Source organism: Equus przewalskii, chromosome 1 (genome assembly GCF_037783145.1).
Source record: "Equus przewalskii isolate Varuska chromosome 1, EquPr2, whole genome shotgun sequence".
NCBI classification, from domain to species: Eukaryota; Metazoa; Chordata; class Mammalia; order Perissodactyla; family Equidae; genus Equus; species Equus przewalskii.
Window position 1 is genome coordinate 66,565,317 of NC_091831.1, and position 26,142 is coordinate 66,591,458.

A 26,142-nucleotide genomic window follows, 5' to 3' on the forward strand; every position below is an offset into this window, starting at 1 on the left:
GTTAAATTGACCATCTTGCTATTTATTTTCTCTTTGTTCCATCTGCTTTTTGTTCCCTTCTTGCCTTCTTTTGGATTGAGTTTTTTCTCCCCAATGATTCCATTTTATCTCCACTATTGATTTATTAGATTAATTCTTCATCTTATGCTTTCAGTGGTTTCCCTAGAGTTTACAATATATGTTTTATCACAGATTACCTGCAAATAGTATTGTACCTCTCTACATATAGTGTAAGAACTGCAGGGTCAGATGGCAGCTCTATATTTTAACGTTTTGAGGAAGTGCCAAACTGTTTTCCAAAGTGGCTATAAAATTTTACATTCTTACCAGTAATGTATGAGTATTTCAATTTCTCCACAGCCTAATCAACACTTGTTATTATCTATCTTTTTGATTCTTGCCACTAGGAGGTGTGAAGTGGTATGTCATTTCCATTTTGATTTGCATACCCCCAATGGCTAATGATGTTGAGCATCTATTCCTGTGTTTATTGGCCATTTGCAAGTCTTCTTTGATGAAATGTCTATTCAGATCCTTTGTCTGTTTTTAAATTGGGTTATTTGTCTTTTTATTGTTGAGTTGTAAGAGCTCTTTACATATTTTGGATACAAATCCCTTATCAGATATATGATTTGCAAATAGTTTCTCCCAATGAGTGAGTTGTCTTTTCACTTTCTTAATGGTGTCCTTTGAAGTATAAAAGTTCAAAATTTTGATTAAGCCCAATTTATCTATTGTTTTCAAGATGACCATAGGTTTGAACTTCCCCACACTCTGTTTCAAAAAATAAAAATAAAATAAAATCAGTTTCTTTGGAGCTCTCTTATTTTATGGATTGCTTCCCTTGCTGCATAAAATCTCTGAGCTCCTACTCTGGGAGCTGGGCAGGTGGTAGCCTCTGATGCTCTTGGCTTGCCTTTCATGGTGTGGAACTCAGGCCCTATGAGTGAGCTGGAGCAAGGGCAATTGGAGCCCCAGTATTCTTGGCCTGCTGCACATGGGGTAGAGCCTCCATCCTATGGGAGATGGCTGGGTATAAGAAGGAGCCCCAATCTCTCAGCCATACTCACCTAGAATTTAGCCTCTTCAACTTGGAGTTGGAGAGGATGAGAAATCCTATTGGCCTGCCTCTCCCACTAAGAAATGGAAATCCTTGATTGAGACTTGGGGGAGAGGGAGTCTCATCTTCTTGGCCACCACCTGGAGTGAAGCTTCTACCAACCTGAGCTGGAAATGGGGGAGAAGGGAATAGCTGTGTGTTAAATGCCACAGGCTCTTGCTGTTCTTATTGAGCTGGTTTTAGTGGATTTTCCTGAATAAATGTTTCTTCATTTGCTCTACGTTCTTAGGCCAATTTCCAGAGGCTTTAAATGGTTGGGTTTTTAAAACACAGTTCTCAACAACTTTGCTTATTTCACAGGGAAGTGGGTACACGGAGCTCTTTACAGTGCCTCCTGTAAGTGGAACTCTACACTTTTTGCTTTTAAATTATTTGCGTCTTTATAGTTAAAGTCGATGTGTTGCAGACAGCATAAGATTGGGTCTTGGTTTTTTGTTCTCATAGTCTTTGGTGTGTTCAGACCACTCCTATGTAATTTGATTAGTGATATGGTTTTGTTTGTATTTGCCATCATGATATTTGTTTTCTACCCATTCCATAGTTCTTTGTTTCCTTCTTTCTCTTCTTCTGCCTCCTTTTGGATTGAGTGCCTTTTTTATTATTCCATTTTATCTCCTCTGTTGGATTATTAGCTATAAATCATTCTCGTATTGCTTTAGGTTTATAGTATACATCTTAAACTTAACACAGTCTACCTTCAGTGACATTGTACCACTTTACATATAGTATAAGGACCTTACCATAATATACTTCCATTTCTCCCTTTCATGGCCTTTGTGATACTGTTGTCATATATTTTATTTCGACATGTTATAAACTCACAATATATTGTGATTATTTTTTCCTTTAAGTGGTCATTTATCTTTTAAATAAACTTAAGTAATGATTTTTAAAAGTCTTTTATACCTATTCACATTGGAACCATTTTCCAGTGTCTTCACTCTGTTGTGTAGACACAGATTTCTATCTGCTATCATTTTTTTCTGACCAAAAGACTTCCTTCAATATTTCTTATATTACATATCTGCTGGTGATGAATTATTTTGTGTCTTGAATGTTTGAAAAGTCTTTACTTTGCCTTCATTTTTGAAAGTTTTTTTTTTTCTTTCCTGAGGAAGATTCACCCTGAGCTAACATCTGTTGCCAAGCTGAGGTCTGCCCCGCCTTCCTCTTCTGGTCCTCTCTGAGGGCACCTGGGCTGCACCTTCTCTTGGAGGGAAAGGTGGGCATCTATATGTGCTCTCCGCCCCATGCTGACATTATATATTACCCAAGTAATAAGAGAATGTAGTCTCCTTGTAACCAACTCAAACAATAGAGAGTCAGCCTTGCTCATTATGGTTCTCTCAGATCTGAGCAGGCAGCCTCTGAGGATGCTGCTCTCCAAAACCGTCAAAACGCTCACTGGGCCCCAGGCTTTAAAGAGGTGTTTGCACTCTCAGGCTCCCAGGGACCCCGCACCTGACCGAAAACTGTTTGGTGACCTGTAGGCTCTGTCAACCCAACATGGAATCACAGATCACAAGAAGTGTCACAGTGAGGGATTCTAGAATGGGGCCCAGGGCCCTAAGGTGTAGATAGGGAAACTGAGGCCTCGAGGAGCACAGGGATGGGATCCAAGACAGTGGCCTGAGACCTGTCAAGTCAAACCCTGGCTCTCCTGTCCCTAGATCTTCCTAATGTACCAAACAGAAAAGTGATTAAGAAAAAAAGATTGACTTGTAAAACAATAATGCTTCAAAACCTTCAATAGAGAATTGAAAAATACATTACCCAACAAAGGAATACAATCAGCTCTTAGAAAAACGAGACAGCTCTCTGTGCTGACAGGAAACGATGGTGAAGACGAAGCAGGTTACAGAACAGCACGTCAAGTCTAATCCTGTTAACACATACCTGTGTGTGTGTTTACATAGCACACACATATATTTATGCAAGCAAAAAGACTGGAAGGATATGGCCAAACTCTGGACAGTGGTGATCTCTGGGGGAAGTTGGGCTACCAGGAATTTTCACCTCCTACTTCCTATTATTTTTCTGTGTTGTTTCCACTTCTCACTGTGCATGAGTTATTTTTATAATCAAGGGGGAAAACCGAGATATTACCACTTGACAGTTTTACTCAAGCATAGGTACATGAGGCCCAGGTTGCACTGTGCTGGGTGCTCAGGACTCACTTGGTAATCGGGAGAAAAAAAATTTATCTTTTGTCCCCTGCAGAGGAGCCTGTGGCCAGAAGGAAGTTGCAGTTCTGAGCTTCAGCCACCAGGGGACAGCAGGGAATCAACCAATTCCTGCAAGAGGCCTGCAGGGGCATTCTGAGCTGGCAAGGATGTTGGGGGAGAGCCCGGCCACACTGTTTGAAACAGAGTCTCCTCTGTGGTCTGGGGCTGGGGTCAGGCTCCCAGGGAAAGGAGGGCCAGTTATGTGCAAGCAAAGGTCCTCGCCTCAGCACGAGAAGGAAACTGAGGCAGAAACGCAGTCAGAACGGAACTAATGGTGTGGGTTCCTGGGGAGGGGAACGGCCTGCAGACCAAAGAGCAACAGACCCCAGTCCCACCACTCGCAAGGCACAGGCTCCTTCTCTCCTGCTGCCTGGCAGGGTGAAGGTTTCAGGAGGCACAGCTCCAGGTAAAAGGCGTGAGGCTGGGGGGGGGGGGGGGGGGCATTTTGGCAGCAGCACAGGCCCAGGGGACTGTCACCACCTCCGTGACCAGCACAATGGCTGACAGTTCTTGAGCATGTCCCAGGTACTGAGTGCGTTGCCTCCTTATCTTGTTTAATCGTGACGATGACCCTCAAGAAGATAGGCAGGGAATATCCTTCCCATTTTATGAGGGAGGAAACTGAGGCTTAGGGGGCAGGTGACTTGCTTAGGATGAGAGCTGAAAAGAAGTGAAGCTGCAGTTCAGTGTCCAGGCCATCTGACCCCAGAGTCCTTGCCAGTATGAGGGTGGGGAGGCAGAGATGGAGGTTGCAGCAGGTGCCGTGATCCTGGACAGACAAGGCAGGACTTGGACCCCAAATTGCCCTCTAGGCTGCAGAAGCTGGGTGTGGAGGGGCTGTGGGGGCTGGCCCTGACCTCAAGGAGTGACCAGAGGTGGTAGTCAGGGGATTTTGAGAAGGTGGTAGAGGAGAATGCTGCTCAGCTCCCAGCTTGTAGTGCGGAGAAAGGCCATCTTCACCTCCTGGACCAAGAAGGAGGATGTGGGAGTACAGGGCTCCCTGAGTACAGGGCTCCAGGAGGCTGTGGGCTGGGCAGGGAGGGGAAGGATGAGAGAGTGTTCAGGGAGAGCAGCAGAGGTGCCTAGCCTGGCTCGCCCTGGACGCAGTGGAGGCAGGGGCAGGGCTCCCCCAAACCTGGGAAAGGGACTCCTGGAAACTTCAAGGACAGAGGTGGAGGGAGGGTTGGGAGCCCTGGAGGGGAACTGGGCCTGGGTTCTGGCTTCCACATAGGCCTGCAATAACCACCGTGGGGCCTGCACTGGATGGTTACCAGCTCTGAGCTGCTGCGGGAAGGTTGGCAGGCCGGGCCTGGGCAGGTGTGAGGGGCCCAGGGCAGTGGAAGGGGCTGAGGGAAGCCAGCCAGCTGCCTGGCTCTCAGGGAGGGTGGCACAGCTGCAGGAGGTGGGGGTTAGGCCCCTGGACCTGACATAGCCCTGGGGGTGAGGGGTGGCAAGTGGCTCCAGGAGTGTGCCCAGTCTCCTCTTGCTAGCTATATGATCTTGGACAAGTCACTCAACTTCCCTGAACTTCAGCTTCCCCATCTGTGAAATGGTACTCACCTTAGCACCTGCCTCCTGGGGTTATTGCAAGGATCAAACGTGATGATGCAGGTAAACCAGGTAGCCCAATGGCAGGCATGCCGGAGGTCTCAATGGATGCTGGCTGGATCTTGTTTACTCATTTATTCCACACTTAACACTACCATGTGCCGGGCCACACTGGCACTGGAGATGCATAGATAAAGCCCAAGCAGCCCCCCTGGAGGACTGGGTGTGTGTGAACATGTGTCCGGGGACCCCCGCAACTTTGCTGGGGTGCACCTCTTTGGCCTGGCTCCCCTGCCAGCTCCTCTCCTGCCGAGGAGTGGAACACACACAGAAGGAGAGTTGAGTACACGGACGCCCCAGGGTTCCGTCTCCCCACTTCAGCCATAGTCATCATTTCACCAGTCTCCTTTCAACAACCCTCCACCCTATATTCTGGATTGTTTGAAAATAAAGCCCAGGGACCATCTGACTTCACCCATGTAGACTCCAGCATCTGATAGACGAGGACAGTTTGACGCAACCTCAATGCTATCATCACAGCTGACAAAACATGAATTCTCTCAACTGTGTGAGACACGAAGATAGATTGTTCTCACTGAGTTGAGCCAAGGGTTGGGGCTTGGCTTCTCTCACCCACCTGAGGGTTCTGGGGTCCCCAGCTCCTGGTGAGGGACTCATGGGCTGTGGGAAAGAGACAGGCAGATAGATTCACATGAATTCTATTACCTTCTGGGTCAGAGTTTCCTCCTCCCTGAAAGGGGCCCTGGGCTAAGAGGGGTTAGGGAGGGGGGCTGGCCTGGGGGCTCAGGCTTATGGACACAGGCTGCCCCAGTGCTCCCCATCCGCAGGGGACTCCCAATGGACTGCAGCTGTGAGTGTGTGTGTGTGTGTGAATGCGTGTTAGTATACGCAAATAGGTATGCGAATGTGAGTGTGAGTGTGAGAGTTGGGGGGTGGGGTAAGCAAAGGGCCTCTAACATCTCTGGATAAATGTTGGTGGGTGTTGTTTAGAGAGTCCTTTGTGCCCAAGGACAGGCTGTTCCTGGCTCTGGCCAGAGCTCTGGGGAACAACCAGACACCGGACTCATGAGCCTTCCCCCAGCCCATTGCCTCCTTCGTCTCAGCTCCTCCTGCCTCTTCTTCCCTCCTAAACACCATGGGGGAGCCAGGCCAGGGGGCAGCTCAGGGTGGCATTTGGATGCGTGACCCTAGGTTTCCCAGTCTGTAGGGAGCTGGGGTCAGGATGTCTGAGGGCAAGCGGGGGCCTGTCTCCCCTGCTCATCCAGCTCTGAGCACTGGAGCTAGCCCTGAGGAAATGTGCATGGTTTGCTGAAGGCCTGAATGGTCTCGTGGAAATTCACTCAGAGCCTCTCATCAGGATCAGAAACAGCATAGAGTGCGTAGGTCAGAGGGTGCAGTGGAGGACCCTGTTTGTGAGTCTTGGGCATCAGGGCCTTCTCTGGTCCTCAGTTTCCCCACCTGCCATATTGACATATTCCCTGCCTTGGCTCCTGCCCTGACTGTTAGGAGGATGCATGAGGCCCGAGAGACTGGAGAGATGTGGGCCTGTTGCCAGGACCCAGTGCAGAACCCCGATGGTTGCCTGGGCCCAGACTCCTGGTGTGAGGAACTGTGACATCGCAGTTGGGCCCAGTGGGAAGAGAAGCAGCCATCACGGAGCATCTGCCACATGCAGAACTGGGCAGGGTCTACTGGAGCCTGCAAGTGCGTCCTGAATGCCCCCAACTCACAGACAAGGACTCAGAGGCTCCACATCACACACTCTGAGAGGGGGCTCTGGGCTCCCAGTGCTTCTGGTGCCGGTGGGAGAGGGAGGGCTGGTTGAACACCTGAGCCCTCTCTACCCCCAGGCCCAGGGCACTGGCCTGGCCTCCCTTCCCTGCGTCTGCAGCAGGCACTGAGAGGGCTCCTTACACGAAGGCCTTTGGGGGTTGGAGTTACCTGCCCTTGAGACCACCTCAGCCGTGGGGCCCTCACTCCTTGCCCTACCTTTGTAACTGTGGGTGCAGCTTGCTGCCTGGGGCTGAGCCTCAACTCTGTCTCTGCAACACTGCACTGAGGGGTGAGAACTCGTGGTTCAGATCCTGGCTCTGCCACCTGCTCACTGGGTGACCTCAAGTAAGCTCTTCCCCACTGGGGCCTCAACTTTGGCCCAGACAGAAACAAGGCGGGGTCAGGGAGGGCGTCAGCTTTGAAGGGAGGCAGGGGTGTGCCCAGAGTTGGGCTGTCCTCTCTGGGTCCCCCAACGCCCCTTTCTGCGGTGGACTCTGCTCTCTCCCAGGCTCTCAGCAGCCAGCTGCCTCTGGATGTGGACACTGAGTTCAACCGGAAGTCCTTCCTGTCCAGGGGAATTACTGGTTTCCACGGTTCAGGAGATGTCGAAACGCAAGCTGTGTTTGCCTTGGGTTTGTTTTCTTTGCATGGAAAACAAAACAAAACAGACACATGGGGCATGCGCATTGACACACAAGGACAGATAACGAGCGTTAACCTTGAAGCCTCAGCCCCCGGACACAGTGGGCACTTAGTGAGTGCCTGTGGCTGAGCAGATGGATTCGAGGCACTTTGGTTGGAGGCCTGGCTCCCCTTTGACGACTTCTGTGATCTCTGGCAAGGCATTTCTCCCTGAGCCACACAATGGGAGCAAGGGATCCACATCCCCTGGGCCCTCCTGGGTGCCGAGCCCTGTGCTGGGTCTTGTGTTCACTGGGCTGTCTCATTCACACAGTCTCCCCATGGATATTGGCTGGACTGGCACCTGCCTGCATTCAGGCTGACTCTGGCCCTGCCTGCCATTTCACATACCCTGAGGGCAGGCCCCCAGATGTGAGTTCTCACTTTGTGCCACTAAGCAGGAAAAGGCTTGGTGGCTTCCAGGATTCACTGTGTACCCGAAATGAGACAAAGGATCCTGCTTCTGGAGTTGGCGGGGGGGGGGGGGGGAGGAGGGGGGGTGGTTTTCTGTTCTCACCTGTCCTCCATGCACCCCCACCACGGTCCTTGATCCAAAGGACTCATTTTGTTTTCTTTGCTCCATACACTCTTGAGGCAAGGGCCAGCCCACAGATGTATGATCTGAGCTATGTACCATTTGAACATTTAGTAAACAAGTTCCCAAAATTTAAAAATTGGCAATTTCCCCAAAACAACCTGAATTTCTAGTTTTCCTGTCTCCCAACCCCACACCATCCACGCAGTGTATTTTTAGATAGCAGCAGTTGGCTGGAGCTGAGAATGGGATGCCCTCCAGTGGGGATGGAGCCCCCCGCCCACTGGCCTCACTAACATCATCATCAGCCCCATAGGACCATGAGGGACCATTTCAAAGCCTGGCGCTTCACCTTGCACACTGGCCTGGTCTAGAGGCTTTAAGAAGCTGGTGAGGACACACCCAGCCAATTTCTTAAGTGTCTCTGGGGTGAGATCAAGGCTTGGGTGTTTTTAAACCACCAACAGGTGATTCCGGTGAGCAGCAAGATTGAGGATGACTAGAGCACTGATCCTGGCCTTCTGAAGGGCCCTGTCTTCAGGCGGCTTCTTAAGGCTGGCTTTGCGGTGGCTCCCCATCTGTGGCCCTCAGCAAGAGCCTCACTTGTGACAGCCCAGCCGTGTCCTGGCCTTGCTCAGAGGAAAGATCCTCTGTTTCCTCTCCTGGGGACTTCCCAGGAGGCCTTGGACACTTCACTTGGCTCATTGTGTGACACCCAGCGTCTGAGGCCCAAATCCCAGTCTTGGCAAGAGGGCCAAGTGCAAGCAGCAGCGGCGAGGCCCCGGGCTGCTGTCTCTAAGGAAGATTCTCTCCTATATATGGTCACCCAGGAGTCCCATTGCTGAGCTAACGTGTGACCTAATGTGCTGACAATCTTGCCCCGTCTGGGGCCCAACTTGGGGAGGGCCTTCCCCGTGGAGAAAGTGTCCGCTTGGGGGAAGAGGGGCTGGAAGGAGGGAAATGAGTGGCATGGAGGCACGGCAAGGACAAGATTATCCAGACATGGGAGAGCAGAAGGGCAGCCTGACGTCCCTCCCACCCTGCTCAGCCTCACACAGCTGCAAGACCGTCTGGCTCCCCACTGACGCCTTGTGTAAACAAGGAAACCCATGAGCCTCTCTTGCTTTTAAAAGGCCTTTTAATACAGCATAAAAAGCTATATTTCTATAGGCAAGCCGTATACAGATTCTCCAGGAATAAGGCACACAACGGAATGCCATCCCGAGGACAGCCCTTTTGGGAGGTCGGGAACCTTCGCCACACACCCTCCAAGTGGGGCCCACGGGTTCTGTTTGTCTTTTTAGCTTGACACACACGTATTAACAGAGACAGACATGGACAGGGTCACCATACGGGAGTGGAGGAGGTCGAACGGTGTGGTTGGCAACAGAGAACAATGAGCCTGCTGCCACCAGCCCCAGGGGCCGGCTCGGCCTCCTCCCTAAAGGCCCCAACGCCTCCCCAACTTCAGAGTTAGCTGGGCTGGGCTACAATGTAGTGATGTTGGAGTAAATATTTGTTTAGAGTGCATTCAAGTCTACTAGATGTCAGAGGGCAGGTGGAAGGTCTCTGGCTGACATAGCCAAGTTCAAAGAGCATGGGGACCAGAGGCATGGCTCAGATGGCAAAGCTCCAAAGAGGCATGGAGAAGTCGGCCTCCTGCCTCCTCTTCCCTTCTTGGGCCCTGCTGATCGAGAGCCCTCCACCAGAATAAGGAGGCCATCTTTGGAGCTGGCCGGCCATAGAGGGGCTGGTTAGTTATCTGCTTCTTCTTCCCCTGGCCCACTCCCCACCCCCTTACAAAATTAATAACAATAACAAGATAATAATAAGAAGGTGTGAGAGAATGCATTACAATGCTGTGCTGGTTATCCTCAGCTGAAGAGGCTCAAAGGGGTCACCATTCCCTTCTTCACTAATCTAACAATAGCTTCCCTTAAAAAAGGCAATACTTTCCAAAATACACATATGTATAAATACAGGAAAGGAACATAAGTCTAAGCACTTGAATAATATGCTGGCTACTTAATACTGATATTTTCATCCAAGGAAACAACAATATGGCTTAAAGAATTGCAAAGATTTTTTTTCCTCATCAGAATTATGTACCAACTTCATATAATATTCTATGTAGACAATATTTCCTTCTTAATGTAGTTGAGTTGCATACTTTTTACAGACCAAAGCATAGTAAAAAATCAAACCAAAAAAACAAAAGAACAACAGGAAAAAGAGAAAAATTCTCACCATAAATATTTTCTTGTAGCTCAACCAAAAGGTTTGCAAAATACTTCCAGAAATCTTCATTTGACATTCTATTGCCCTCCTGAAAGTTCTGACGTTTAGAAAATGCCTCTCTGTGTGTTTTTTAATCTCAAAAATTGAGCAAGTATATTTTTCTTTTCTTTTTCTTTTTTTAAAAAAAGGCCTTCAAATATATACAGACAAAAGTCACTGTGAAGATTTTTCGGGAGAAGATAACAAATTCAGTGTTGTGAGAAAAATTGGTAACCAGGCAGAAATTTTAACATCTATGACTTTTTTTCAAAATACACACACAGTATTTTTCTTTTTTTAAAAAAGGAATTCTGTGTCAAGTATAACTCAAAATAAATACAAATTCACAAGTAGAACTATTGAATACTTCATACGGGGTAAACACCATTATCTCCCAACTAGATCGCTAGATCCACTAGCTGCAAGCGATTGTCCCTTTTGAACGTACTAAAACCACACGCCTTCCTGTCCCCCGGGCTCCCAGGCCCTCTGAGCACTTAATCCTCACCGTACCCAGCCTGGGCAGCAGTGGCTCCTGCTGACCACAGAGAGGCCCCAAATTCAGCCAGAACAGTGCAGGAGTGGGGCGTGCGGAGGGGCTGCCTCCTGCAGGAGGGCCAGCCCTCATGGTGGCCAGCTCTGCACAGATGGCAGGGGCAATGGCTGCCAGCTGGACAAGCCCACTGAAAAGGTCATTTTGGGGTGATATCCTATCTCCTGTTGGCCTGTGGAAGCCTCCTCTCTCCAGCAGGCTGGAGCCTGGGCTCTTATTAGGGTATGGGCTTCCTCCACTATTGCAGCACAGTTGGCAGGCTCCAGGCGTCCTGGGGCCAGGGTCTCCCTGTGGGGCCAGGACCCTGAAAGGGTTGGGGCCTGATCCTTGGAGCAGAGACAAGCGCACTGCACACCACTGCGAACATTATCTTTAGCAGTGCACTGGGATGACTGACAGTAACAGCTTCTCCTCGGGGACAGAGAGCCTTGGGCCAGGGCAACTCCAGCTCACCTTGACACTGTGGAGAGAGCAGGGAGCAGCTGGGAGGGATTCCTCAGTGGCGTTCCCAGTGGGCGGTGAGGGCGTTCAGTTGGTTGCCCAGCATTCTGCCCCTGTGGGCAGAGGCAGGCAGCTAGAGGGCTCAGGCTGGAGCAAACGCACTTTTTTTAAGTGCTCAGAGAGCATAGCCCCCTGAAATCTACTCTGCAGCTCCCTGGCTGCAAATCCACTCACTCCATCTTTTTGCCTCGCTCCCTGGACCCCTGGCTATAACACTTCACTGTAATTCCTCAGTTGTACACAGCATTTTCATCTGAAAATACAAGGCGACTGGGCACCAGTTGGGTGTCCTTGAGCCACGGTAAACACTGAATTTCAGGCCCATTTCGTGGTCTTTTTTTTTTTTTTCCTCAGAGGCATAATGTTGAGGTGAAATTAAGTGACCCAGTCCTGACAGCCAGCTCTCTCTCCCTAAGAGGAAGGATGATAAGACGATAATAATGGGGCTCTCCAAGGGGAGAGAGGAGGGAGGGGAGCACGATCCCTACTGCTAGCCAGGACAGTGTCTCCCTGGCCAATGCGACATGCAAGAGACCTCCCTGCTCCCTCAGGAGGTAGGAAATCATTGTTCTCGTTTTACAAACGAGGGGTTCTGTAGCTTGTCTCAGGGTTGCCCTGTGTGAGAAGGGGCGATCCTTGTCCATTTTTGCAGGGGTGAGGGACAACATGCAGGGCTAGGACTGCAGGGGGCCTCAGGGGAGGACTGGCATTCCTCAGCTTGAACTCTTGGGTGACCAACTGGTGGGTGACGGTGTGGAGTACGGGCCCTGGTGAAATTCTCGAAATGAAGCTCTCTGCTCCAGGAGGTGGCACCCAGCTAGGCTGAATCCGAGCACATCAGAACTGGAACAGGCCTCTCTCTGCTCCCTAGTGGCACTCTCTCACTTAACTAGTGGGGAAACTGAGGCCTGGAGATGGAAAGTCCTTCCCAGGGCTCCATACCATCTCAGTGGCGGGGCCAGCTTCTGAACCTAGGTCTCCAGACCGCCAGGCCTGTGTCCTTCCTGACAGAGTGGCTTCCCTGCTGGGCCCCACAACCTTAATCAGGGGGTGGACCAGCATGGGAGGAGGGGAGGGAGAGGAAAGGGAACAGGGCTGACAAAATCCAAGCAAGTGGGGAACACGTGTGGTGGTGGGTGGGGGAGACATTGCCTAATGTGCCCCAGGTCACACCTTGGGGCACTGTCCAACATTCAATGCCTCCCTGTCCCTGGCCTCTGGGTCTATGGGATGAGGGGGCATGCAACACCCATGTGCAATGCCAGTGATGTCAGAGATGGTCAAGTTTGGGGCTCAAAGTGGGCAAGGGACAGAGATGCCCACTCCCTGGCAGCTGCTAGAATAGGTGTCAACTCACCATGATTGCTGACTTAGGACAGACAAATAGGGCTTTCTGAGAGTGGCTCTGCACACAGGGTAAACTGGAAGGCTCTGGGTGGAAGGCAGCCTGGCTGGTCTTGGGGAGACGGTCCCTTGCAGGCTTCGGGATTCACAGTAAATTTAGTGCACTTGTGGCCAATACAAGGCTGCTCACCCCAAAGGATGTCTCAGAGGGGAAGAGAGCCTGCAGGGGACAGGACAGATCTGTGCACTGACCTCTGCTCACCCCTGTCCCCTCCACACAGACCTGCCCTCTGCAGGGGTAGCTATATCAGTAACACTGTTTGTCAACACACATGAGACAAGAACCTAAGATCCCCCTGCCCAGACCCGTAGGTCTGCAAGGACACCCCCCTGTACAGGGGGACATGCAGCAACACGGAGAAACACAGGGGAGGTGGCATCTTCTCTGGCTGGCAGGAGGGCGGCTTCGGGCGTGGCCAGATCCAGGTCATTGCACTCGGCGGCAGTAGTAGCCGAGAACCTTACACTTCTCGCAGAGGTGCTGGGGGTGCTCCTTGCTCTGGTCAGATACATCCAGGCCGTCAGGCTTCTCCAGGGGTCTCTGCAGAGAGCAAGGAGGAAGATGGCCCGGGCAGGGTGGGGGGAAAGACAGAAACAGAGAGAGTGAGACAGATGCAGTAACAGGCACAGACAGAGAGAGAATGTGAGACAGACAGACAGGAGGAGCGAGACAGATACACAGGGAGAGGCCCAGAGAGAGGGCTGTAGTCACCAAGGTTGTTTCCCAAGGCGCCTACGGCCCTTCCTGCCTCTTTCCTGTTGTAGGTTGGTGTCCCAGAGGCACAGACTGAGCCCTAGGCTGGGGCCAGGGCTGTGGGAGAGGGTCCTGTACCCAGAGTCCTGGGTCTAGATGCCACTTTGCCCTCCTCCTGTACTCTCTGAGCAGCCACCACCTGAAGCTCACAAAAGCCAAGGACAGAGGCAGGACAGGGGTGCACAGACATTATCTAAGTGAGGAAACCAAGGCAGAGAGCAATGGAGAACCAAGCCCATCTCTCCTGATTCCCAGCACCCAGCACTTCTTCCCTGGCCTCTTGTCACCCCAAAGCCTGCTCCTGCGGCCTCAGGACTCAAGGAGAGCTCAATCTGGATGTAATCACGGCCCTTCAGGCTTGGGGTAAGCGAGCCCGTAGCTCCACAAGGTCAGTAGCTGGTGTTCTGACTCACTCCTCTTCCCAGGGCCTTGCACAGTGCTTGCCCTGTTTGGTGAGTGGCTGGATGAGCAGAACTTCACTGTTTCCTAACTGGGAAACTGAGGCCCAGAGAAAGCAGGTGACTTGCCACACTTACGATGCTACTCACTCACTGTGTGACCTCAGAGAGGCTCAGTTTCCACATCTGTAAAGTGGGCCATCATCACACCTCATTTGTAGGGCACTGGGAGGATTCAGATGTCTGGATGTTTGTAAACTGCGCAGTGTTAGGCACACATAAGCATACTGCTATCACATAGGGAGCTTCCCAGCTCCCTCTTGCCCTCTCGGCTCTCAAAAGCCAGCAAGGACTTCTCCTGGGAACTTTATGGAGGCTGTTATGCACACCTCCTAAGGCAGACAATTTCTTGGCTGGCAATCACAGCCCCAACCCAGAACACCTGCCTACAGAAGGGTCCCCTGCACAGACTTGGGGGGGACTCAAAGGAAGCTGGTCAGGGCCAGCTGAGAGCCACATGCCGAGGAGAGGGCTCAGGAACTGCAGGCTGCTGTGGGGCACGGGAACCTCAGTGCCAGTGACCGTGACCAGAATGGTCCAGGAAGGAAGCTGAGAGTGAGCACTGCCCCCGCCAAACCACGAATGGATCAAAAGTTGAGCACTGGCTTCTTTGCCCACATATGCAGTGCCTGGCTTCAAGGTGACACTCAGAGCAGTTGAGGAATGGAAGAGTCGGGGACTCTAGAGATGAGCTTAGGGACTGTAGGTAGGCAGGGTTCTGATGCAGGGTCATAAAGCCCATCCAAGCACCTCCAGGCCTAGAGCCACACAGGGAAGGCCTGGGAAAAGGACAGGAACCTTGGCCTTGTCTCAAGTGGCTTTCAGATGACCTGTTTTCCTGACCAGGGGAGCAGAGACAGAGTTTGGCTTTATGTCAGCCCTGGGCTTGAACACCAGCTCTGTGACCTTGGGCAAGCCACATGACCTCCAATCTTCCATCTCTCCATCTATAAAAGGGGATGTTGATAACATTTTTTTCTCAGGAGATTATTGTCACAACTCAATGAGGAGCATGAATGGAAACAGCATAGCATATAGAAGCTGTTCATGCTGTTCATTATTATTATTACTATTATTATTCGTGGGAAGGAGACACCAGCTGGGAAAGGATCACTAAAAGCTGAAGCCAGGATTCCAAGCTGGAAGGCCTACGAAGGTTATATCCAGGGCTCTCCCAGACAACCTGATGGACACCTACAGCAACTGGGGCATCACCCGCATGCCCAGGGCTGGAGAGCTCCCTGTTCGCGGAGCTCACTAACTCAGCTCATTGCGTGTGCTGTGAGAAAGGCTTCCCAATCTTGAGCTGGAATCTGGGTCCACGTACCCTCATCCTAGTGATCCCAGCCATGCAGGGGCCACACAGACTCTGCTCAATTGCACTGTCTGATGTGGATAGTTCTGAAGTCTCCCCTCCCCCAGACCAAACCCAGCCTGGGTTCCAGCTCCCCTCCCCAACTCTTCGTGCTGACCAGGGCCTCCTCCCTGAACCGGTCTTCTGAGACTCTAGAGAGGCCCAAGTCAGCAGGCCTGACGCCACCCCTGCTCCCCAAGGTTTACACTTGACAAAGCACTGCCACATAAATCATACCACCTAACCTCACAACTTTCTGTGAGGGGCACATCGCTAGCTACCTTACAGATGAGGAAACTGAGGCTCCAAAACATTAAGGGTCTTGCCCAGGGGCCTGCAGCTTCACCTGTCTGCTGAGGGCTGTCGGGTAAGACTTTTCTCCTCTAGAATCTCAACTTGCCCTTCTGTAACCTGGGTAGGAGGTATGTGTGATGTATGTGTGATGCTGTATGTGTGATGGAGAGAGAAACAAATGAGATGACCGTCTTAAATACTGTATAACCATAGAGACCTCTGTGAGACTTACAATCGCTGTGAGACCTTTAGCAAGTCACTTTATCCTCTCTGTGCCTCAATTTTCTCCACCGTAAAATGGGGCTAATAATCAACGACTTGATAGGGTGGTTGTGCAGAGTAAATGAGTTAATATATGTAAAGTTATTAGAACAGGGCCTGGCATATAAAGAGCAAAGGGACCAGTATTGATATCATATGCTACTACTTATATTATTATGCAGGGCTGGGAGAAGGCTGGGAGCAGGGAAACCAGCTGAGTCCCTGTGGAAACGCCCTTGCAACATCCTCGCCATCCCCTCTCCTTGGCTGAGACCCTAGCAGTGCCCCTTCCCTCCAGGCTCCTGGCTCAGCCCTGCCCAGCCGCTGGGTGGAGGAGCTGGGGAAGCTGTCAAGACGATGCCCCTCTGTGGAGGGAAAACATTCAGCAGCTGGGATTGATGACCCCAGGTCTGTCCCCACTCCCCGCAGTGAGGCAAAGCCCATTAGTGTTTTCTTCGAATGGTGGGCAGGGCCAGCAGCGGGGAGCCACAGCTGGAGCCTGTCGGGGAAACAGATGTGGCAAATGAGGGAGGAGAGGGGATGGATACCACACAGGTCAGAGCCCAGGGGGCAGGAGAAAAAGGGCAGCCCCTCCCCGCCCTGGGGTGCTGGGGGGTGGGGACTTCATGCCCCTCCTCTTAGCTCTTCAAAGTCTCCTGACTGCTGGGAAGTGGAGTTGGGGCAGCCACCTCACCCCTCCTGCCCAGCGTGCAACCTCCCTAGGGGAGAAGAGCCACATGAGAAAAGCATACCAGCCCATGAGAGGAGACTAAGGGGCTAGGTGGTAGGAGAATGGGCCTGGCATCGTGCAAGGGGCACAGTGAGGAGCTCTGCCCTGCTGGATGCTATGGCAAGGGGCAGGGGCTGAGGAGGCTGGAGCCACAGCTGGGAGTCAGGTCCCACCAACTTCGGGTGCGTGGGCTGCGCCCTGCCTCTCCGCGTAGATCACAGAGGGGTGCGAGTCATAAGGACTGAGGCTCCCAGACCCCCAGCACAGACCGAGGCACCCACACTTCTGAACCCCTGCAGGAACTGGCCCTTCTCCTCTCCAGCCAGCCACCCTGACCTGCCCTCCCTGCTCCTTGCCTCCCTCCTAGTCCATTCATCTGCCCCTCCAGGTTCTGCATTTTCCACCGGACCCAAATTTGCCTCCCTCCTAGTCCATTCATCTGCCCCCTCCAGGTTCTGCATTTTCCACCGGACCCAAATTTGATCCTCTTCACGAATCCCAGCTTCTCTACTGGACTTGGTTAAGTCACTTACACTCCTTGCCTCAGTTTCCTCCTCTGTAAAATGGAAGACAATGGAGTTGACCTCATGGGGTGGCTGGGAGGACAACAGGTATAAAGCGCTTAAAGGAGTGTCGGTCACTGCAAGCTGCTGTTATAATTTTTCCAATTCAGCCCTCTCTGGTCACTAAGGTCCACCCACGGCCCCACCTGGTCTCCCACGCTGGGAGCATGGCTGAGCACTTTGAGCCTGAGCCTGCCTGGCCTCAGAGCCCGGCTCCCAACAGTTCAATAGACTGTCTCCACACACAGGTGCAAGTTCAACTCTGAGGCACCACTTCTCACCTGGGACCCTGGAGAGGCCATGTGGCTTCTCAGGACTGTGTTTTCCCTCCTTGTGAAATGGGGATAAACAGAACACCCAGTTTGAGGGCAGAGCACACATGAATAGTGTGCAGGGGCTCAGCAAACAGCACATAGAGGGTGATTCGGGCCAAGGTTCTCTGAATGCCAGTTGCTAACCCTGTCTGACCGAATCCTGTCTCTCTAGTTGGAGAAGAGGCTCCTGGAAGGCTTGGCAGCCCCTGACCTTTGTCTTTCTTCAGTGCCTGCACAGATCTGGCTCACAAGGAGCCCTCTACAAAGCGTGTCCAGTAAGAGAAAGAATGAGCTCTCTGAAGGGCACCTGCCATGCCCCAGGGCCCCTGGGAGAGCGGAGTTCAACCCCAAAGGTTGTGTGCCAACAGTCAGACACAGCGCGAAAGGTATTTCTGGATGGGGGTCCCAGACCTTCTCAGGAATTGCCTGGAAGACTTCAGGAACAAGGATGCTGTGTCTCTTTTAGACTGCCCGTCCCTGGCCCCACTCTCCGGACATGCTCCTAAAACACTATGTGAATGTCATGTGCCCTGTGCCCACCCACCAGGTCATCAGGCCTGTCTCGGCACTACTAGGCCTCAGTCTCTCCCTCAGCGCCATTAGGTTGTGGGCCAGGACCCTCCACTAAAGACATACGCGTCCACTGGGCCGCCATAGCCAGTTTCGAGTCTATTTGCCTGTGTATGACAGTGTCGGTGATGGGAACCATGGGAATCCTTGGGAGCAGAGCAAGGAGAGTCTACAAACAAAGGGAATGGAGGCCAGCACAAGGGTCATAAAATTACAAAATGTCTCAACCACGAGAGTCCTCTGGGACGGCTCTAGTCACTCCTAGTAGGATAGAGACCAAATTCTGTGGTCTGTGAGCTGGCCCTCCCTCTACACTCTGCTTCACCCCTGAGCTCCTCGAATGCTCTGTGCCAGGTCCTGTCCTACCCACTTCACCTGCTATTCCCTCACCAGAAGTGTACTCTCCCCTCTCTGCCACTCCCACCCAGCCCCCTTAGTATGACCCGCCACTCCCCACTCAGCTTGACCTCACTGCCTCAGGGGAACCTTCCTTAAGAGCTCCCAAAGCCCACCTCCCCCACCCCGCTTGCCTCCCTTTCCCTCCTCCTTTCTCTGCCCCTGCTCCTGCCATCCTTCTTGGTGACACCCTACACAGGGAAGACTTGCCCCACCCTGGCTTCTCAGGGCCTTGATCACCTCATCAGCAGAGACCTTCTCTCCCAATGCCCCCCTGGCCATACCCTGGACTTGGTCTTCTTCAGAAGTCTGCTCTCTGTCCAGCTCATTGGCTCCACAGTGCACCCAGTCTTGGCCCCAGCTCTCCATCAGGGCCCTTCTGGCTTCCCTTCCCAGCCACCTAGCAGACATCCCAGGGTCATGCATTGTCATCACACTTTTCCAAACATGCCCAACTCTTCGATCTCTTTTCCTCTGAAACACTCTTTCAGCAAACCTCTGCCCCTGTACCCCTGTCCTCTGTCTCTGGCCTGCACCTGCCCAGTGAACCCTGCTGGAGCGAGACAGAACTAGACTGACAGCTTTGGTTACAGCTATGATCTCAACATCCCCTGGGCCTGGGATACTGCGTGGCAGCCGAGCTAGGTTTCTCTGGTAGGCCTACTTCCTCGCTTGTCCTTCCTCAAGCCCGCCACACCCCACCTCACCCTCACTTTTAGCTGAAAACCTCGTGCCCCACTTCACTGAGAATTAGCCTTGGAAGTGAAGTTCCTCTTCCCTGCACCATCAAACCCACCAACCTCCCTAGTTAGCCCCACCTCTCTCCCTCCTGTGCCCACCATAAGGTGTCCCCCTCTTGTCCCTGGATCATCAGCCTTTTGCTTTCTTCTAGATCATTCTCATTTGCCTGTAATATGCTCCAGGCTCTCTCATCTCCATGACACCCATCTCAATGCCACCTTCCCTACTCCAGCTACTGTCCCATTTCTCTGCTTCTTTCCACAATCAAATCCCCTTGAGCGGACGATGAAGGTATTCCCTCTGCAGCCTGGACCAACAAACCTCCCCCCTCTTGGATGACAGGTCCACTGTGAATTGTCACCTCCACTTCACCCTATGTGGTTCTCAAACCTTGGCCATAGTTCAACAAGTTCTCCATGTAAAAGTGATGTCCCACAAAGTTTGAGGACTACTTCCTAATCTCAGGGGCACTTCTCCATGGTCAGTATACCTGACACCTTAGCACCAGCCACCACCTGTCCCCTCGAACAGTGCTCCACGCTGTTGGGTTCTCCTTCTCCTCACTGGATCCTTCTCCTCCATCTGACCACCCAGGGCTGGGATTCCCCAACACCTGGTCTGGGGAACCCCTTCCCTACTTTGTCTACATTCTGCAGGAAATCCCATCCAGTCCCTAAATATCTTCAGGCCAATGACACCAGTTATGTAAGAGCCACATTCACTTCTCACCTGAGCTTCAGAATAACAAATCCAACTGCCTTTTCGACATCTCAACTTGGATTTTCACGAACATCTCAATGTAACACACGTATCAGAGAACTTCTGCTTTTTCTGCGACACCTGTGTCCCACCACCCCCTGCCCCAGCCCAGGCTGCCCACTTCAGGAACAAACACCTCGATCCACTCAGGGGCTCAAGCCCAAAGTGTGACTTGTCTCCCGGATTCCTGCCCCTCCCTCACCTTCCACATCCAATCTGGGGACACTTTGGGTTGGACCTGGGGCCAGATCCACCTCCTTAGTTCAGATCTCTTCCAGTTCACACGGGACTTTGGCCATGGCTTTCCCACTGGTCTCCCCACTTTCAATCTCCCAGCCCCACCAAAACTAATCTCCACACACAACCAGAGTAGTCATCTCAAAATGAAGCTGAAAGCCCTGTGGCTCAGGGGTTTCCTCGTGTGGCCCCTAAGGCTCTGGTGGGTGCCCCATTTAACTTTCATGCCATTCCTCTTCCTCCACATTCCTGCTCCTTCACTGAGCTTTGGGCCTTGGGCACCCCAAATCCTTACAGCTTCAAGGCATCTGCACCTGCTGTACCTTCTTCTTAGGAAGGCCATCCCTTCAATTACAACAGGTCTAGCTTCCTCCTCTCCTTCAGGTCCCAGAGTCAATGTGGCCTCCTCTGTGCAGCCTGCAGTGAGTAGGTCCTCCCTGGGATGAGCGGCCTCAATCCCTTTGCACCTGGGCAGGCCCACATGTGCCTTGGCCACCAACCCCTTGCACAGGGCCTGCACAGTAGCTGCCCCGTATTCATGAGTCAATAGGACGAATAAATGCATGAAATGCATGTTTTCTACAGCATCCTGCTGCCTTTGTACCCCTGTTTGGCTCACAACAGCAACCCCAGTTCATTAGTTTTAAAATTCACCTGGGGTCTCAGGGTCTTGGTACAGCTGCTCCTTTAGCCTTCTTCCCTTCCCCCGCTTCACATGAGCCGAAGAAAGGGCCAACTTGGATCTGGCCTCATCCTCACCTTGTGCCGCAATAAGGGAAAAAGGCAGCCTCCCTCAGTCCCTCAGAGAACTGCCCCCTACACAAACACACTGCTGCCCCAGCCCGCCCACTCACCTGCTTGTGTGGGTACACGTTGATGTGGCACTTGATGCACTCCTGTCCCATGTTGGCCCAGGAGTTCCCACTCATCCATTTTCTCTTGCACTTGGGACACTTGTATTCGCCGAAGCAGCGCTTTTTGCCCTGGTAAGGGGTCAGACCCTCGCCTTTGGGGCGTGCCTAGAGGGTAGGAAGCAAACACAAAGGACTGGGATCCACCAGGCCAAAAGGACGCCCCCACAGCGTCCCCACGGTCTCCCTCTTCAGTCTTCAAACCCTGCATCCCCATGCACAGGCACCTTTTGTCCCCAATCCAGAGAACACACAGGAACCCCAAGGCTGGGAGACCTGCACAGGGGACAGAGAACAGGTGGTGCACATCATTTTTAGATTTAAGGGATCAAAGTACTGGATGGTGGCTAGAAATCATTTCTTGAACTGAGACGTCATAAGAAGGCAGCTGGTGGTCGCGTGGATCTACACACAGTTGTTCTTTAGGCCACAGGGTGGTGCAGTTTAAATGGGCATGGAAGAGGCAACCTGTGCAACCTGGTCTGCGGGGACAGTGTGCCCCTCCTCAGCCCTGCTCCCAGCCACCGGCTCCCCTACCCGGAGGCAATCAATTCCTTTAGACTACCCCAGAGATGGCTTGGCATTTATAAACATAGGCAACGTATACATATGTACACCACATTCTTTCTTCTCCATCACTCATAGACAAACAGATTATACATTTGGTTCTGCATCTTCCCTTTTCCACTTAATAATATATCTTGGACATATTATTATCATTATTATAAGATGTATGTAATAATATATCTTTTCCCCACATCATACAAAGAGAGGTACTGTATTCTGTGTAACAGTTGCAGGGTCCATGCAAGTTCCACCATGTTTGCTAGTCACTAATATAGAACACCTGGGTTGTTTCCACTGTTCCACTCTTACAAACAATGCTACGATGAATAACTTTTGCATATATATATCATCTTGCACACATGAGAGTACATTTGTGAGATAAATTCCTGGAAATGAAACTGCTGAGCCAATGGGTATGCGCACTTTTAATTTTTAAAGATAATGACAAATTACCACTCCCCCCCACCCCCGCCAATGCAGGTGTACCAACTTAAAATCCCATATCCTCACCAGCAGGGTTTCCATCACTGCCAATCAGAGGCAGAAAATCTGAGTGGCGTTGACATGTACGTCTTGTAACAGGAGCGAGAGAGAATTTTCCCGTGCATTTGAGAACCATTAGTGTTTCCTTTGTGAACTGTTAGTTCATATCCTTTGTGATTTTTTTCCGGGGTTTGGTATTTTTCGTGCTGACTTGTGACTGTACTTTATACATTAAAGAAACTAGCTCTCTCCTACATGGTGTTTTTCTTTAAACAGACTTATTGAGATATAATTCACATACTCTAGATTTTACTGATTGAAGGCATACAGTTCAATGTTTTTAGTATATTCACAGAGTTATACAATCGTCACTACAATCGAATTTTAGAACATTTTTGTCACTCCCCAAAAGAATCCCTGTACCCATTAAGGGTCACTCCCTATCCTATGCTCCCTCACCCTACTCAGCCCTAGGCAACCACTAATCTACTGTCTGTCTCTATCGATGTCCCTATTCTAGATATTTCATGTAAGTGGAATCACACAACAATTGTCCTCTTGTGTCTGACTTCTTTCATTTAGAACAATGTTTGTAAGATTCATCCACATTGTGGCAGGCATCAGTACTTCATTCCTTCTTGTTCTGAATAATATTCCACTGTATAGTCATGCCATGTTTTATTTACTCATTCATCAGACAACAGACATTTGAGTTGTTTCTAATTTTTGGCTATTACGAATAATGCTGCAATGAACATTCATGCTGCATAGCATTTTATAATTTGAATTAGTTGCTCCAGTATTTGAAAATGGGAGATTTCACATAGAAGTTTGACCACATTGGTCCAGAATTCTTGCCGACAACTATCAGCTGAGGTCGAGGAGTGGCTGCCACATCAAAGCAACTGCACATGTATACTCCACGTCAACTATCCCTGCATTTATGTCACCTACTTGGCACTGGCAGGCTTTGAGTTGGACACAGGCTTAAACACAGGTTCTACACGGTGACTTCTCAAAGTGCAGTTCCTAGACTGGCAGCAGCAGTGTGACCTGGGAGCTTATTAGAAATGCAGAATCTCAGGCCCCACTTTAGATCCACCGAATCAGAATCTGTATTTTAACAAAAGCTCCAGGGAATTCCTATGCCATTGAGTTGAAGCAGCACTGGGCTATGAGATGATCAGTTTCCACAGTAACGTTTCCCTGGGTAATTGCCCATTTATGATGTTGTACATCATGGTTAAGAGCACAGACTCTGGATCCAAATCCTAGCTCTGTGATCTTGGGCAAGTTACTTCACAAGGATAACGACAGGAAATATCATACAAGATGTTCTGAGGATTAAATGAAATGATACATGGAAAACACTTAGAATAGTGCCTGGCACATCAAAGTAAAATAGCAGTATTCACTATTATTACTATTTACTAATGTAGAACAATAGTGGGATATAAGATGATAATTTCTTCCTTAGGTAATCATGTCTCTTTTTCCTAGGAGCCATTACCGCCACTTGATAACAGCCTACTAGAATTTCAGGAAAGCACTAAAAAGTGTGTAAATTAAAAAAAAACCTCAAGTGTGTACGTACTGAGTGTGTAAATTTAAACTTAGAAAGTGACAGAAACACTGCCCTGATTTCTTGGGCCCACTGCTTAATATCTTTTGGATCCTTATTGGCCTTCCTGGCAGCTGAGATATCCTGGGGAGAAGGTTCAGTCTGAGCTGAGGCAAGGCTGGTTCTCAGCACTGGTCAGGTCTGAGAGAGAGGCTAGCTATGCCCAGGAGAGCACTCAGCACGGAGTCAAAGCCCAGGGTCCAGTCAATTTGCAGTAGAGGGGCCAAGTTATGTCTCTGAAGGCACTGTGAGCTCTGTTGGTGTCAAGTTAGTGGGTATGCAACAAGCCCTCTAACCTCTTTTGGTGTCCGTTTTTCCACCTGGTGCCTGGTACCCACAGCTTCTAAGTAACCCCAGCTTCTACAGCTTCCTTCTTCAGTAATCCTGAAATCAAGTACTCATTCCCCTATGTCCCTGTTCTTAAAGGCATATACATTTTAAAGGAGGATAAGAGACAGGCACGGGGTGCCTCACCAATGGTAGAATTTGAGACTCCTTGATCAAAGGGGGAAATGTGGGGGCCATCATCAGCCAGGTCCACTCTGGCGTCTAGTTCTGCAGGCCTCTTGGTTTCAAGACTGACAGGACCTGGCACCTGGCCTCACACAGCTAGGACAAGGGGCAGGGGTCAAGGTATCAGAGGGTGAAGGCATCCCAGGGGCACTCCGCAGAGCAAAGGGTGAGGACTGGAGCAGGACTAACAATTTGGTTCCCAAAGGCTCTCTGTTTCAGAAATGAACAGGAAGGAAGCCCACACAAATAAAGAAGATATGGAGCGTGCAGCAAAGGGAGAAGCAGGAAGATGAGAGAGGAGAGCGAGGGAGTGAGTCGGGAAGCATCACCACACCATGTAATCAGGAAATCAGCTGTTCTGGAGCCATCCATCACAGCTGGGGGCTCAGGCCTCCCAAGGACCAGCAGTCCTCAGCACACCATTCCCACACTACTGTCAAACCAGACACTGGGAGCACCCAGCTCTGACACCCCAGTGCACGGGACGTGTCTCAGATCATAGACCTCAGGACCAGATGATGTGCTTGCATTCTGCTCTACCTGTGACTTTCTAGGGGACTCTCAGCAAGTTACTCCATCTCTCTGTGCCTCAGTTTCCTCAACTGGAAACTGGGGATGATGATAAAGGGCCCGCTTCCTGGGCTCCTGGAAGGGTGTGATGCATTCATGCACATGAAGGTCTTAGCTCAGTGGCTTGACTGCAAGTGCTGGTTCCAAGTACTCAGTAACCACAGCAATTTCAGTATGATTCTCTCCTAAGGCACTTACAGAGAGACGGAGGAGAGGTGTTCTGGGTGATGCAGAGACTAGGGCTGAGACTAATGGGCGTAAATTACAAGAAGAAAAGTTCCAAAGATGGGAGGGAGGCCTGGGTAGAGCGTGGGCTTGATCTCCCTGGGTTGTGGGGGAGGTGGCAAAAAACGAACAGTATAAGGTATCTTTACCTTCTGAAATTCTCAGGGAGGAGCCGAGAAAGACAGAGGAAGGTTATGGAAGCTCTGAAGATGCTGGCAGAGGACAAAGGGAAGAGAGAAGAGAACAGACATTTATGAAGCACCGCCTGCGTGCTAGGCTTTTTGCTCAGGGCTCCACAGCCTGCCAGGCCCCATTCAACCCTTCTCACAACCCTGCGGGGCAGGGAATGTCATCAACCTACTTAACAGATAGTGCAACTGAGGCACAGGGAAGAGGCAGGACTTTCCAAAGAGTTTCCAGCATGTGAGGGGCAGGAGGCTAGGTTCAGCAGGCTTGTCTACAAGGTAACACTTGGCTCATCTTTTCTGTCTGTCACTCCCAAGTGTGCCCCACCACGAGGTCTCAGCCTGTTGTCAGCAGGAGAAATCCCCTGGCCCCCAGAGCCTCCAGCTCAGCCCAGCCCAGTGTCAGGCCTTAGCACTGCCCTCCTGTGGGTCAGAGGGGAGAAATGGCCTGTGGGGCAGCGGGGAAGAGGCAGTGGATGGAGGGGTAGACAGGCCAGTGGGCAGCTCTCGGCAGTGGTGAGCCACTTCCTGGAAGGGCTCAGTCCCAACATTGTTTATGCTTACAGACAAGGCAGGGCCAAAGGGAGCAGGAATTTTTGAGGAACAAAGGCTTTTTACCCTGTGCCTCCTCTCAGAAAGGCCTGGCCTCTCCTCATAAACCTCAGCATGAAACAGACAGTTGCTGCCACATGTTCGGCAGGGGCAGCTACCTGCCCCAACTGGGAAGGACACCAGGCCTGACCAGGCTTCCTGACCCGGGCCCCTGCCACATACCCCTCTGGGGATCACATCCGCCAGGAGCCTGGGCAAAGCTCACTGGGGCTCAGAAACCACCCTTTGTAGTACAGAAAGGACCTCTGGGAACCAGAAAGGCAAGGAAACTTGCTCAAGGCCACATAGCAAATCAAAGACAGAGATGGGAGGAGGGCTTGGGTCCTCTGATCTCCAGATGAACGCTAGAATTGCTGTGGAGGGCAGCCTGGGAAGTGTGAGGTGGC

The 26,142-nt window shown here is 51.2% G+C and overlaps 1 protein-coding gene across 2 annotated transcripts in view; it reads right to left on the reverse strand.

Moving 5' to 3' along the window:
- Positions 1-9,023: 9,023 nt before the first annotated feature.
- Positions 9,024-26,142, reverse strand: part of ZCCHC24 (zinc finger CCHC-type containing 24) — a 67,884-nt gene continuing 50,765 nt past the window's right edge. The window contains exons 3-4 of one of the 2 annotated variants that reach the window (XM_008515734.2): positions 20,924-21,088; positions 9,024-13,179 (exon numbers count right to left, since the gene is read on the reverse strand). In XM_008515734.2, the coding sequence (XP_008513956.1) occupies positions 13,066-13,179; positions 20,924-21,088 (279 nt within the window). In that variant the 3' untranslated portion in view covers positions 9,024-13,065. Of the gene's footprint in view, positions 13,180-18,543; positions 18,733-20,923; positions 21,089-26,142 lie in introns of those variants that run through there. The other variant, XM_070613463.1, reaches the window with a different exon arrangement.